Here is a 13,099-nt window from a genome sequence, read left to right on the forward strand (position 1 = left end):
TCAACATTGGTTCAGTGACGTTGGGCACCTGTTCAATATGGCACCCGCATATAATGTCCATCATGTCTATCCCGCCACAGAATATGGCGCAAAACCACCAGATGCATAATTAATTTGGTCAAGACCTAACGATATGGTGTGATTTCCCGCCGGCCCTCACATTCTACATTCCCACTCCACCAGGTGGGAGAATTCCGTGCCAGTCAGGGACCGTTGGCAGCGCCCCCCCCCCCCCCCCCCCCGGCAATTCTCCGGGCCCCGATGGGCCGAGCGGCCGCCCGTTTTCGGCCAGTCCTGCCGTCATGAAATGGACATGGCGGGACCTGGCTTGTCGGCCGTCTACCGGAGACCTCACGGAGGCCCACTGATCTGCAGGCGCGCCTGTGCTGCGGGGGAACTCTTTCCCTCTGTAGGGCTCCGCCATGGCCGACGAGGAGAAGAAACCCCCTGCGCATGCGCAGGAAATACGCCGGCGGTTCTGCGCCTGTGCCAGAACACGCCGACGGTTCTGCGCATGCGCCAACTCGCATCGGTCCATGGCGGCCCTTTGGCGCCGGTTGGCGCCTGTGTCTGCCTTTTAGATGCCTTTTGCTCTCCATACTTTCTCTTTTATTTAAATTGCTTTTCCCTTGAAACACAACAGTGCAGGTCATGGTAAAGCAGCATTTATAACAGCCAGACAAAAACAAAATACTGCAGATACTGGAAATCTGAAATAAACCCAGAAAATCTCAGAAGTACTCAACATCTCTGAGGAGAGAAGAAGAGGGACACTGCATTTTGACACTTGTAAAATCGGTGACAAACTGCATTGTTCACATTAAGCTAAGAGGGCATGAAAAGAAGAGAACATTTGGCTTTGTTATTGTATAATTTCATCTTAGAATAAATGTAGGCAAGCTTTTCAGCCTCTGGACCACATCTGGATATAGAAATTGTGTGGGGGAGGCCATAAACACTTAAGAAATGAACCATTATAATAAAGAAATATTTTTGTACAAACAGACATGAAACATTATTATGATAATGATACCCTCTTTTTTGATTGTGACTGTGATAGGCTAATGGATCAGATTTTGCAGTTGTTATGAAATGGTCACCACTGACTTTAGTTTCAGCTGTGAAGGTGACAGCAATTTCTGGAGTCTACATATCTGCAAACACGGAGAGCCAGAGATTTCTATCACTAAATCCCTGCACCTCGAAGGGTGCACTGGTGAAGTCCTCATTAAAGGGAAGTTTTAGAAATCAATTGAATTGACATGAATTTCCACCTTTTTTTTGCCAATATTGTTATTATAAGAACCCTTGGAAAAAGCTATGCCTTATGGAATGAGGTGTAATTTTGTTTTTAACATACTAAATTCATAATTACTGCTGAGCAGCCTCTCTAACCCTGAAAAATAAAGATTTGCCGGTCCCCCAGCCGTGTGTTTCTCTGCCGCGTGCCGTTCGTTGGCGGTGGGATTCTATCTTCTCGCTGCTTGTCAACCACCCCACACCGACCTGTGGGAGAGTGTGCACTGCCGGTGGGAAAAGTGAATCGCAAGATAGTTAGCACTGCTGCTTCACGGCGCCGAGGATCCAAGTTTAATCCTAGATCCTGGGTCACTGTCTGTGTGGAGTTTGCACATTCTCCCCGTGTCTGCGTGGGCCTCAGCCCCACAACTCAAAGATGTGCAGGGTAGGTGGATTGGCAATGCTAAATTGCCCCTTAATTGGAAAAATCTAAAAAAAATCAATAGAATTTGAAAAATAACATTTTTGTAGATTATTCATGATGGGCGGGATTTTCCGTCCCCCTGTCCAAGGTGTGTTTTCCGGTGGCGGGGGCAGCTCGGCATTGGCTGCCGCCGGGATCTTCCGGTCCTGTCGATGTTGTGTTGCGTGGCTCGCCCTTCCCACTCTCACTGGGTGCGATCCAGATAGTGAGATTTAAATGAACCATTAGGCTCAAATTTTAAAATTTATGTATTTCTCTTTATATCTTACAGTGCATATTCTTTAAAATAAAGTATTATATGTTTGTTATACTTGATGTACGCCTGGTGATTAATTTTAATTTGAATAGTCTGATTAAAGGGTCTATGATATACAGAAACTATTGAAAATTACAAAGTCATTACTATTAAGAACAGTGCTGCAAATGTAGCCTGATTTTAGACAACATGTAGTTTACAAAGATTATAAAAGTAACAGTCCATTTGAAAATTAGTCAACATATTTTTGAAGCAAAATTGTGAAGAAGAATGCTGATATAATAAGTAACTTACCTGTCGACTTGCGGTCCAGAACTTCTTTTGGAAAAACTCCAATTTCATCTGAATACCTACAGCTGTTAAAAAGCAGAAGAATAAAGCTCAACTACCTGATGTCCATTGTTCTTAATAATACCCCCATGATGTGCACTGTTTGATCAGTGCATTTGGGACAAAAATGTGGACATTAATTTTCACCAATATTTTTCAACTGCCCGAATTTCTTAACATCCCAAACCTGGTGGTGTACAACTGCAGTGCACCGCAGAGCTCAGGGGCTGTAATCTCCGCCCCGCCGCCCCACATTTCTGTTTCACCCCGCCGGCGGGATGCTCCGTTAAACCAGCTTTTGTGGGACAGCCCCACGCCGTCGGGAAACCCCTGGATTGCCGGCAAAACGGAGCCTCCCATTGCGGAGCATCCAGCCCCAGGTCTGGGGTGCAAAAATTTGCCCTCGGGCTTCATCACAATAATATAGGGGAGCTAAAATGATCCATATCTGTAGGACCCTACCGATTGCACCTTGTGCTAAGCACCGCAGGAAAGTCTGCTTGGTAGGTGACTGGGAGTGGGGTAAAGGAGAGAAATTATGATCCCACTTGTTTTGTAGAACCAGGGGGAATATTCCTGCTCCTTCCCACTCCAGAAGAACAGTTGGCAGTTTTTTGCCTTTTTGTTGAATAATGAATGCTCAGCATTCCCTTTAAGAACTGCAGATACCAGACAGAGTTGGCACACCACAAGCTCTGATTAGTGTAAAGAAATTTACCAATTTACGTAGGAGCCTCATTTTTATACTGAAAAAAAGCCTGTGTCATTTCAGGTGACCACTGCCACCAGGGCTGCAAAAAAAATGGCTCTGACCAGTGTAATGGCGGCCTAATTGCCCATGGATCTCTGCACTGCTAAACTGATTATTACTGTGCCCATTTTGGGGCCAAAGGTTTAAATTTAGCCCCGGCTATATCCTTGATAATGACTTCCATTTCTGATCAGAGGGATTTGAACGCATTGCATTTTCTGAACCTTGTAACATGCTTCTCAAAATCTGGGTACCTTAACGTAACCTTTGATCCATATTTTGCTGGACAAACAATAAAGAACTGTGGTCTTTTTACCTCTCCAACTATACTGCTTATCCTTTTCTGGAAAGTTCAACTCAAGATGAAGTAAACATATGAACATAGGAACTAAGAACAGGAGTGGGCAATTCAGCCCCTCGAGCATGCTCAATCATTCAATATGATCATGGCTGATTTCATCTTGGCCTCATCTCCACCTTCCTGCCCACTCCCCATAACCCTTCTCCCGTTACTAATTAAAAACCTATCTATCGCCTCCTTAAATTTGTTTAGTGTTCCGGCTTTCCCTGCACGCTGGGGTAGACATCGTTTCTGTGCCACAGATTCTCGACCCTTTGACAAGGTACCGCATGGTAGGTTGTTGCATAAGGTGAAATCTTATGGGATCCAGGGTGAGGTAGCCAACTGGATACAAAATTGGCTAGACAACAGAAGACAAAGGGTAGTTGTAGAGGGTGTTTTTCAAACTGCAGGTTGTGACCAGCGGTGTGCCTCAAGGATCAGTGCTGGGTCCACTGTTATTTGTTATTTCTATTAATGATTTGGATGAGAATTTAGGAGGCATGGTTAATAAGTTTGCAGATAACACCAAGATTGGTAGCATAGTAGACAGTGAAGAAGATTATCTAGGATTGCAACGGGATCTTGATCAATTGGGCCAGTGGGCCAATGAATTGCAAATGGAGTTTAATTTAGATAAAATGTGAGGTGATGCATTTTGGTAGAACGAATCGGGGCAGGACCTACTCAGTTAATGATAGGGAGTTGGGGAGAGTTACAGAACTAAGAGATCTAGGAGTACAGGTTCATAGCTCCTTGAAAGTGAAGTCATAGGTGGACAGAGTGGTGAAGAAGGCATTCGGAATGCTTGGTTTCATTGGTCAGAATACTGAATGCAGGAGTTGGGACGTCTTGCTGAAGTTATACAAGATATTAGTAAGGCCACACTTGGAATACTGTGTACAGTACTGGTCACCCTATTCTAGAAAGGATATTATTAAACTAGAAAGAGTGCAGAAAAGATTTACTAGGATGCTACCAGGACTTGATGGTTTGAGTTATAAGGAGAGGCTGGATAGACTGGGATTTTTTCCCAGGAGAGTAGGAGGCTTAGAGGTGATCTTATAGAGGTCTATAAAATAATGAGGGGCATAGATAAGGTAGATAGTCAACATCTTTTCCCAAAGGTAGCGGAGTCTAAAACTAGAGGGCATAGGTTTCAGTGAGATGGGAGAAAAACAAAAGGATACAGAGGGGCAATTTTTTCACACAGAGGGCAGTGAGTGTCTGGAACGAGCTGCCAGAGGCAGTAGTAGAGGCGAGTACAATTTTGTCTTTTAAAAAGCATTTAGACCATTATATGGGTAAGATGGGTATAGAGGGTTATAGGCCAAATGCAGGCAATTGGGACTAGCTTAGTGGTAAAATCTGGACGGCATGGATAAGTTGGGCCAAAGGGCTTGGTTTCATGCTGTAAGACTCTATGTCTCTTTGAGTGAAGTAAGTCCTTCTGATTTCTGTTTGAAATCTTTCACCTCTTAGCCTAAAACTATGACCTCTCATTCTAGAGTGTCCAGCAGCTGGAAATACCTGATCTAAGCCTACCCTGCCAATCCCCTTTTAGCAACTATATACCTCAATCAGATCTCAGGAGCCATTCAGCGGACTTGAAACTAAGTCTGGTTTCGGTCACGTTTGGCGGCGTGTTTCTCAGCAGCTGCAGCGCCGAGATTCACCTCACTGTTCACCAGCACTTTGCCGTTTTTTGGGGCCTTGGGAAGTTTCTCACCGCCGAGGCCGCACTTCAGTCGATTTCCTGTGTTGTCGAGTTGAGCTCACCGACAGGAATGGTTCCTCGCAGATCTGGGTGCCATTTTGACCGGCAGCCCCAATCTCTGCACCCCCCCCCCCCCCCAACTTTCAGGCTCCCACGCTTTCTGGACCCCCCAACCCCCGCCGACATCACCACCTCGCCTCCCCCATCCCAGCCTGCTAGTGACCCTGAAACTCCCCTCTAATGAGTAAGACCTTCCCTGGGCATGACCACGGCAGTGCCGACTGGGCAGCTTGGCACTGCCAGCATGTCACCATGGCAGTGCCCTCGGTACCCTGGCAGTGATTATCAGAAGATATACTTAATTCCAAGGATCTGTCCTGGTGGGGGCTGGGGAGGTAATAGCTCACTGGAACACAATCCATATGTCATTACCAGAGTATACTTTGAATAATATACTGATATTTTGCTACCTTCTTTTTAAGAAGATATTTTATTTAAACATATTCAACATAATAACACAACCTAAACATCCAACAGAGTATACACTTTGTACATTTACCCGCCCCTCCCTCACAACAAACAGCTCCTCAAATATAGCCATGAATGGCCTCCACCGTACCTCGAAGTCCTCCTCCGACCCCCTTTGGGCAAATTTGATTTTCTCCTACCTGAGAAGCTTGTACAAGTCTCCCAACCATGCCGTAACCCCTGGCGGTGTGGCCGACCTCCAATTCAAACGTTTCCGTCACCGGCCAATCAGAGAGACGAAGGCCACGACATTGGCCCCCTCCCCCCCCCCCCCCCCCCCCCCCCAACAGCTCAGGCACTTCCGACACCCCAAAGATCACCACAAGGGTCCGGCTTCATCTTAACCCCTACAATCTTCGCTAAGTCCCTGAATACCTCCTCCCAAACGTTCCCCAACTCCTCACTCTTCCAGAACATATGGGCATGGTTCGTCGCACCCGCCCCCCGACACCTCTTGCACCCGTCCGCTACCTCCGGAAAAAAAACCTCTCATCTGGGACCGAGTCACGTGAACCCTGCGCACCACCTTAGATTGCATAAGACTCATCCTTGTGCATGAGGAGGTTGCATTCACTCAGCGCATTACTTCACACAAAGTCGTCATCTATCGCCCTTCCCAACTCCCCCTCTCAAATCTGCTTGATCCTTTTCACGTGCTCCTTGCTCCCCCCCCCCCCCCCCCCCCCCCCCCCCTCCCTCCTCCCTCCACCACAACCATTGTCTCACCTTCTCCACATTCGCTGTCCAATAGCAATGCAACAAATTCGGGAACACCAGCCCCCCTTACTACCTCTGCTGTTGCAGCGGAGCTCTCTTTACCCTTGGAACCTTCTGTGCTTACACAAATTCCGAGATTAACACATCTACCCTCCGAAAAAAGGCCTTAGGGAGGAAAATCAAGAGGGACTGAAACACAAACTGGATTCTTGGCAGTATGTTCATCTTCACCACCTGCACACTCCCTGCCAATGTCAGGTGCAGCGCATCCCACCTTTTAAGGTCCCCCTTAAGCTCCTCCACCAAGCTCGCCAAATTAAACCTAGGCATCATTTGCTCACTCACGCGTTACCTGAATCCCAAGGTCCCAGAACCGCTCCCTTGCCACCTTTAATGGCAGTGCCCTCATGGCAATGCTTCTTGCCGACTGCATCATGCCAATGTGCTCCATCACCTCCTTTCACCCTAATGGCTCCTCCAGCGCCTGCCTCTTCCCCTCCTCCAACTCTGGGAAGTCCAGTCCATCTAAAAACTGACCATATCAGCCTCCTCCTCCCCCCCCCCCCCCACCCCCCTTCCCCCCGGCCATAAGAGTACCTCCAAACTACCTTAACTATCTCGTCAAACATTTGCCAATGCTCCTCCCTATCCTTATGGGCCTTGAAGAAAATAATTTCCCCTCGTACCACTGCCTTACAGGCCTCGCAAAATGTGCCAATACCTCCCCATTTTGTTTCTGACCAACATAATTCTTAATCGCCACTGCCAACCTTCCCACAGAACTCCTTGTCCATCAAAAGCCCCAAATCCAATCTCCACCCCGGCCTCTGCACCTGCCCTGAACAGAGTCTCACATATAGATAAGGCAGGGCGTGATCTGAAATCACTACTCCTGTATATTCCACAACTTCCACCCCCAACAGCACTGCCTGGCTCACCACAAAAACATAAATCCGGGGATATACTCTATACACATACGAGAAGAAGGAGTACTCCCTCTCTCCCAGTTGCCCAAACCTCCATGGATCCACCATCCCCGTCCTCTCCATAAACCCTCTCAGCTCTCACGCCAATCTCGGCCTCCCATCGACTTAGGGCTTGACCTATCCACTGTCGGCTCTCATACACATTTAAAATTCCACCCCATAATCAGCTGGTGAGAGTTCAAATCATGGATCGCCCCTAATACCCTCTTCATGAATTCGGCATCGTCCCAATTAGGCACACAGACATTCACCAACACTACTGAAGTCCCCACTAACACCCCACTCATGGTCATAAACCTCCCCCCAGGTCTCAGCCCTCCCTAGCCCCCATAAACCCCGCTTTCTTGTTCAACAGTATGGCGACCCACCTTGACTTCGAGACAAACCACGAGTGGAACACTTGCCCCGCCCACCCCTTCCTCAACCTCACCTGATCTTTAACCCGGAGGTGTGTCTCCTACAGGAAAATCACCTCTGCTCTCAACCTTTCAAGTGCGCGGATACCTGGTAGCGCTTAACCGGCCCATTTTGCCCAGGGACATTCCATGTCATGAATCGCACCGGAGGCTTCCGCCTCACCGCCCCCTTAGAGTCCGCTATCATCACCCTTAGGCTCCGCCCCCACAACCCCACTCTGAATAGGGCCCATCCAAGATGGCCCCTTGCACCGTCCACCCCCCTCGCCCCACCCCCAATCCCCTTCCCCCCAAACCTCCTTCTACACCTTCTCCCACACTGCCTAACCACCGCAGCCCCCATCTACTTCTGTTCCGTTCACTCGCATTTCTTGCTGACATGGCAATTCCCACCTGAAGGTCCTAACCCAAGAATCTACCATCCACACCCCCTCTACCTGTACCACCTGCACGCCCCCCCCCCCCACCCCCCCCCCCCCACCATTGCTTCTCTCCAGACCTCCTCTCCGGCCCTTCCCGCCATACCCCGCACCCAACCCAATGCGAGAAACATCGCTCCAAAATGTCCCAAGCCACCCCACGCCCCACCCCAACCCACAACAACCCCTCATGCACTGCACAGAACATAACCAACAGAGTGCGGTACAATTAAACTCTTTACCCCCAACACCTAAGGCCCTTTCTGAAAAAAGCAGCAATTTAACTTCAATACAAAAAAGTGTGTGGGGGGGGAGGGGTTGCAACGACCCCCATACCATTGGTTTTGCTGCCTAATTGATTTGTTGCGACTATCACTGGACAGAACCAAATTCCAAATCTTGTTCTTGAATCTTGAGCAAGTGAATAAAATCACCCCTTCTAACTTCATCTTGTCACCCCTTTGGGAGTTATATGGCTCATGCAAGAAGATTGCCTGGTTCACATCTGCCTCTCATTCAGTATCCCATTCACAGGAATTTTAATGGATCTTGCTGGATGCTGGTGGCTTAGTGTGTTGAGAATTGTAAGGGTGGATTATCTTTTGTGGTCAGGGTTTGGCATGAATCAACATACTGCAATATATATTGTCTGAATTTGAGAGGTCTTGTAATTACCCCCAACCAGGAGAAATATCCAGTCTGCAGCACTGTCAGGCTGGATGTAAGAAAGATGTATCAATTGTATAAAACCCATCCAGCCAAACATCATCTAAATAATGGAAATTCATGGCATTCCGAGAGGGATAAGCAAAAGATTAAATATTCATTACGCACACAATGCAAATACACTCTAAAATATTAAAACATTATGTTGACAAACACTACCTATCAGCCTTCATCCATTATAAACTTCTATTACCAATTCATAATGAAAATTGCCAATATAAATTTGTTACAAAGTAATTACAACCTTCCATCAGTGATGACGCTGCATCGCCTCCACTGGTGTGAAGGTATAATTACAGTGTGACAAGTTTCCATAGGCAGTTTTCATTATACATATGAGCATAGAAGTTCATTATACGAATGCAGAAAAAAGAAAAAAAACTTTAAAACAGTCACTGAATTACATCCGTTTACCCTAGTTCTAGTGACTGTGCAAAAAGAGAATTGTTCCTTACGTCTCTTAAAGGCAACATATATTGCATTTCAAACTAATAGTCCACATTAGGTGAGAAATTACTGCCAGGAGTATGAATGAATGAGTACTTAATGTATTTGCATGACATTTCATGTACATTGTTTTAAAGGCTGCCTTAACCAACTTATTTATGTGGGCTCGTATAGCCAGGAAAATGGTGATGACTGTAAGATATTGCATGACTTACAAAATTGGCAATGTTTGTGGAATTTGTTTATATTTAAGACCATACAGCCCTCTGATATGGCGATCAAGACAAATGCCAAAACTCCAGTGATGTAATATGGGTCCTTAATGACAGGATTTTTCATTTGAACACCTTTGATCATGTCTATGCTGTGGAATTGGAATGTCAACTACCCCTTTGGCAGCTGGATGTGTGACTAGATCTAACACTGCTCCCCAAAATGCTGGCAACAGGCGCCATTAACACCATTCAATCAGCACTATTACAGTTATAGAGACTGTTTTCACAAGTTTTTAATTTCCTCAATATGTCTTTTGCAATAGGTTCTGAAAAATTCAGAGAGAACACATCTGCATTATTCGGGCTTCTAGTGAATCCACAAAGGGTTTCCAACCCACAGGGCGGAACTTAACACAGACAGGATGAAGGCAACAGGAAAGAATGGCTAAATATCCAGAGTGGCAGAAGAAAAATGTAAAATGCAAACCATAATGAAAGTCACAGTGAAAAGAAAGGTGCAAACTTCTGACACCACCACAAATAAGCTGCAGGAGAAAAATATTGTAGGAATTGTAAAGAATTTAAGTTAACAAAACATGTGATTATAAGATTCTTTTATGACTGTGATACCCAAAGCACTTTACAAAAGTATCTTTTGAAGCGTTGTCATTGTTGTAATGTAGGAATTGAGGCAACTGACCTGTTCACTGTAAGGTTCCACAAACAGTAATATGAGAATACAAACAGAAAATTCTGGAACAACTCAGTAGGGCTGGCAATATCTGTGAGAGCGAAACAGAGTTAATGGGCTCAATTCTCCAGAAAAATTTCCCAAGTGTGGTAGCGAGTGGAAATTGCCACGAGCTTCCCAGTGTTCGGCCCAGCGAGGCCGGCAACGCAATTCAACGTTAATTGTTCCACTTAACGAGGCCTCATGGGCTTCTCATTGCAAATGAAGGCTCGGCAGCTGATTCAACGGCACGGCACTCACCAGCCCTCCGCTAACAAGGTCGATGAGGGTGGCGGCAGCTGTCAGCTCAGAGTGTGGCCAGGAGGACCGGCCTCCAATGCCGAAAAAGGTCAATGACCTACACCGGACAGCACGAGTGAGTCGACACCAACACCCTTCTCCTCCTCCGCCCCCTCCTCCCCAAAGGGAGCATCACCCCCCAACTCTCCATGCAAACCCAGCCCTTCCTCCACCTCCTCATCCCCCTCAACCCCCCAACCCCTCATTCACACCCACCTTCCCATCACTGTGAACCACGTGTGAGGCTAATGTTGTCCTTTCTGTGTCTCCTCAGGAAAAGCTCTCCCATAACCGTCGGGAGAGGGCCCAGACGGGCAGAGCGGTGCCAGACCTAAGGATCCTCATCTCCTTCAAGGAGCGTGCCCTGCAGATGACCAGTGAGGCAGAGGACAGATTGGTCCACCATGCGGAGGCTGGCGGACACTTCAAAAGTGAGCAACCACTGGGTTCCACCCGAGGGACCTGTCAAACGTGAGTTGTTATTGCCTTACTGACTGACCCATCCCTCCCACTGACCACATGTCCATTCTCCTGCAGGTATTCCAGCTGATGGCACGGCCCATCATCGGGCAGCCCCCTCTCCTGACTCCGAGGAGACCACCTCGGAGGAGAGCTCTGATGATGCAATCGTTGTCACGGCACAGCTGTCATCCCCACCCTCCACCAGCACAGATACACACACCTCGGTGGGACATGTTAGTGGACAGGCTTCGGGGGCACAATCTGGTGAGCACCACATTACCACACCGCTGATGATGCACATCAGGTGGAGGCAGGAACCCCCAGGCGAGACATAGGGCATAGGGCTGCTGGATCCCAGGACCCAGCTGGGTCCCAGACTAATGCTCAGCCTGTGGAATAGAGTTACCCGGATCTGATGGAAATGATAGGGAGCAACCTGGACATTCGGAGGGAGATGTCAATGTCACTCCGGCAGATCCATAGTTGCTTGGAGGAGTCGCAGAGGCTACAGGTGCAGGAGATGGCGCCGGCAATGAGTGGTACCAAGGCCAACACTGCAAGTGTGGTGTCTGCAGTGGAAATTCTGGTGCACGTCGTCGGCACCATGAGTGAAGGTGTCCAAGGCGTCACGCAATCGGTGATGGCCATGGCTGAGGGTCTCGGCATAATGTCCAACTCGGCCATACTGGTCACCTCCAGGACAGCACGGTAGTACAGTGGTTAGCATAGCTGCTTCACAGCTCCAGGGTCCCAGGTTCGATTCCCGGCTTGGGTCACTGGCTGTGCGGAGTCTGCACGTTCTCCCCGTGTCTGCGTGGGTTTCCTCCGGGTTCCTCCCACAGTCCAAAGATGTGCAGGTTAGGCGGATTGGCCATAAGTTGCCCTTAGTGTCCAAAAAGGTTTGTTGGGGTCACTGGGTTACGGGGATAGGGTGGAGGCGTGGGCTTAAGTAGGGTGCTCTTTCCAAGGGCCGGTGCAGACTCACTGGGCTGCATGGCCTCCTTCTGCACTGCAAATTCGATGATTGTATAAATTCGCTGGGGGATGTCCTGACCTTGATGACGTTCTGCAGGATATATCCCGCTCTCAGATGGGCACGGCTGAGACCCTGTGGAACTTGTCCCAGTCAGCTGGGCATTGCTGAGGTGCTGCAGAGCATGGCCCAGTCACTGAGGACCATGGGGAACCACCAGGGTTGGCAGAGTCAGATGATGCACTATTGGGAGTGGGGTTTGTACAACACATAAAACACCTCTTTGCACAACCATCATGATGCCTCTGTCACTTCCTTCCGCAATGCGGGATGACCTCCAGACCTTTTGCCCATCTCTCCAGGCACCCTGCCCCCACTCCCAGTGGCGCTCACCTACCCTCCAGCGTGGACGTGTCTCCAGAGCTGTGTACCATCCCCTGGGTGTTTGGATGTTGGCTGCTGTGTGTATGGTGTTGTCACCCGCAGTGTTCAAGCACAGTGTCCAGGCATCAAGGTGTGATTGGGATGCTAGGCAATGACTCCCACATGCTACATGGCTCGCCCACCCACGGAAATCTACTTGGCATGTGTGAAGTGCTCACTTAACCATGATTGCCAATTCCCTATTAGCAATAGCCTTCAGCTGCGCAGCAAGAGGCCTCAGCAGTCTGTGGGGGCTATGCGTGGTTGTTGGGGAAAGCAGGCAGGGGCAGGGGTTGCCCCAGAACGGGTACACATTGTAATGATATGTATAGTGACTGGGATGTAAAGAGTTAGCAAGTTAATGATAATGCTTCTTACCACTAGAGGGAACCACAGAACAGTCATATATATCATGTGACCCGGGGATTCTGGGATGAGAAGATGATTAGGAGTTCAGAGTTAGGAGACAGCTAGAAGAGTGTCAGGCATAGAGAGCAGTTATGTACTTGAGAGTTCTATAAGTTAGAGATAGCATAGTTTTATACAATAACCGTCTACTTTAGGAATGTGAACGAATCTTAGTTAAATTTATGGTTTTGTTATTTAACAAAGCTTTGTGTTCTTTATTCAACACTACGCA

At 48.0% G+C, this 13,099-nt stretch overlaps 1 protein-coding gene across 1 annotated transcript in view; it reads right to left on the reverse strand.

Annotated features, from left to right (window-relative positions):
• Positions 1–13,099, reverse strand: part of cacna2d3a (calcium channel, voltage-dependent, alpha 2/delta subunit 3a) — a 1,400,547-nt gene that overhangs the window by 280,140 nt on the left and 1,107,308 nt on the right. Inside the window, exon 28 of the mRNA XM_072472475.1 lies at positions 2,274–2,335. Coding sequence (XP_072328576.1) covers positions 2,274–2,335 — 62 coding nt within the window. The remainder of the gene's footprint in view (positions 1–2,273; positions 2,336–13,099) is intronic.

This window comes from Scyliorhinus torazame, chromosome 13 (genome assembly GCF_047496885.1).
Source record: "Scyliorhinus torazame isolate Kashiwa2021f chromosome 13, sScyTor2.1, whole genome shotgun sequence".
Classification (NCBI taxonomy): Eukaryota; Metazoa; Chordata; class Chondrichthyes; order Carcharhiniformes; family Scyliorhinidae; genus Scyliorhinus; species Scyliorhinus torazame.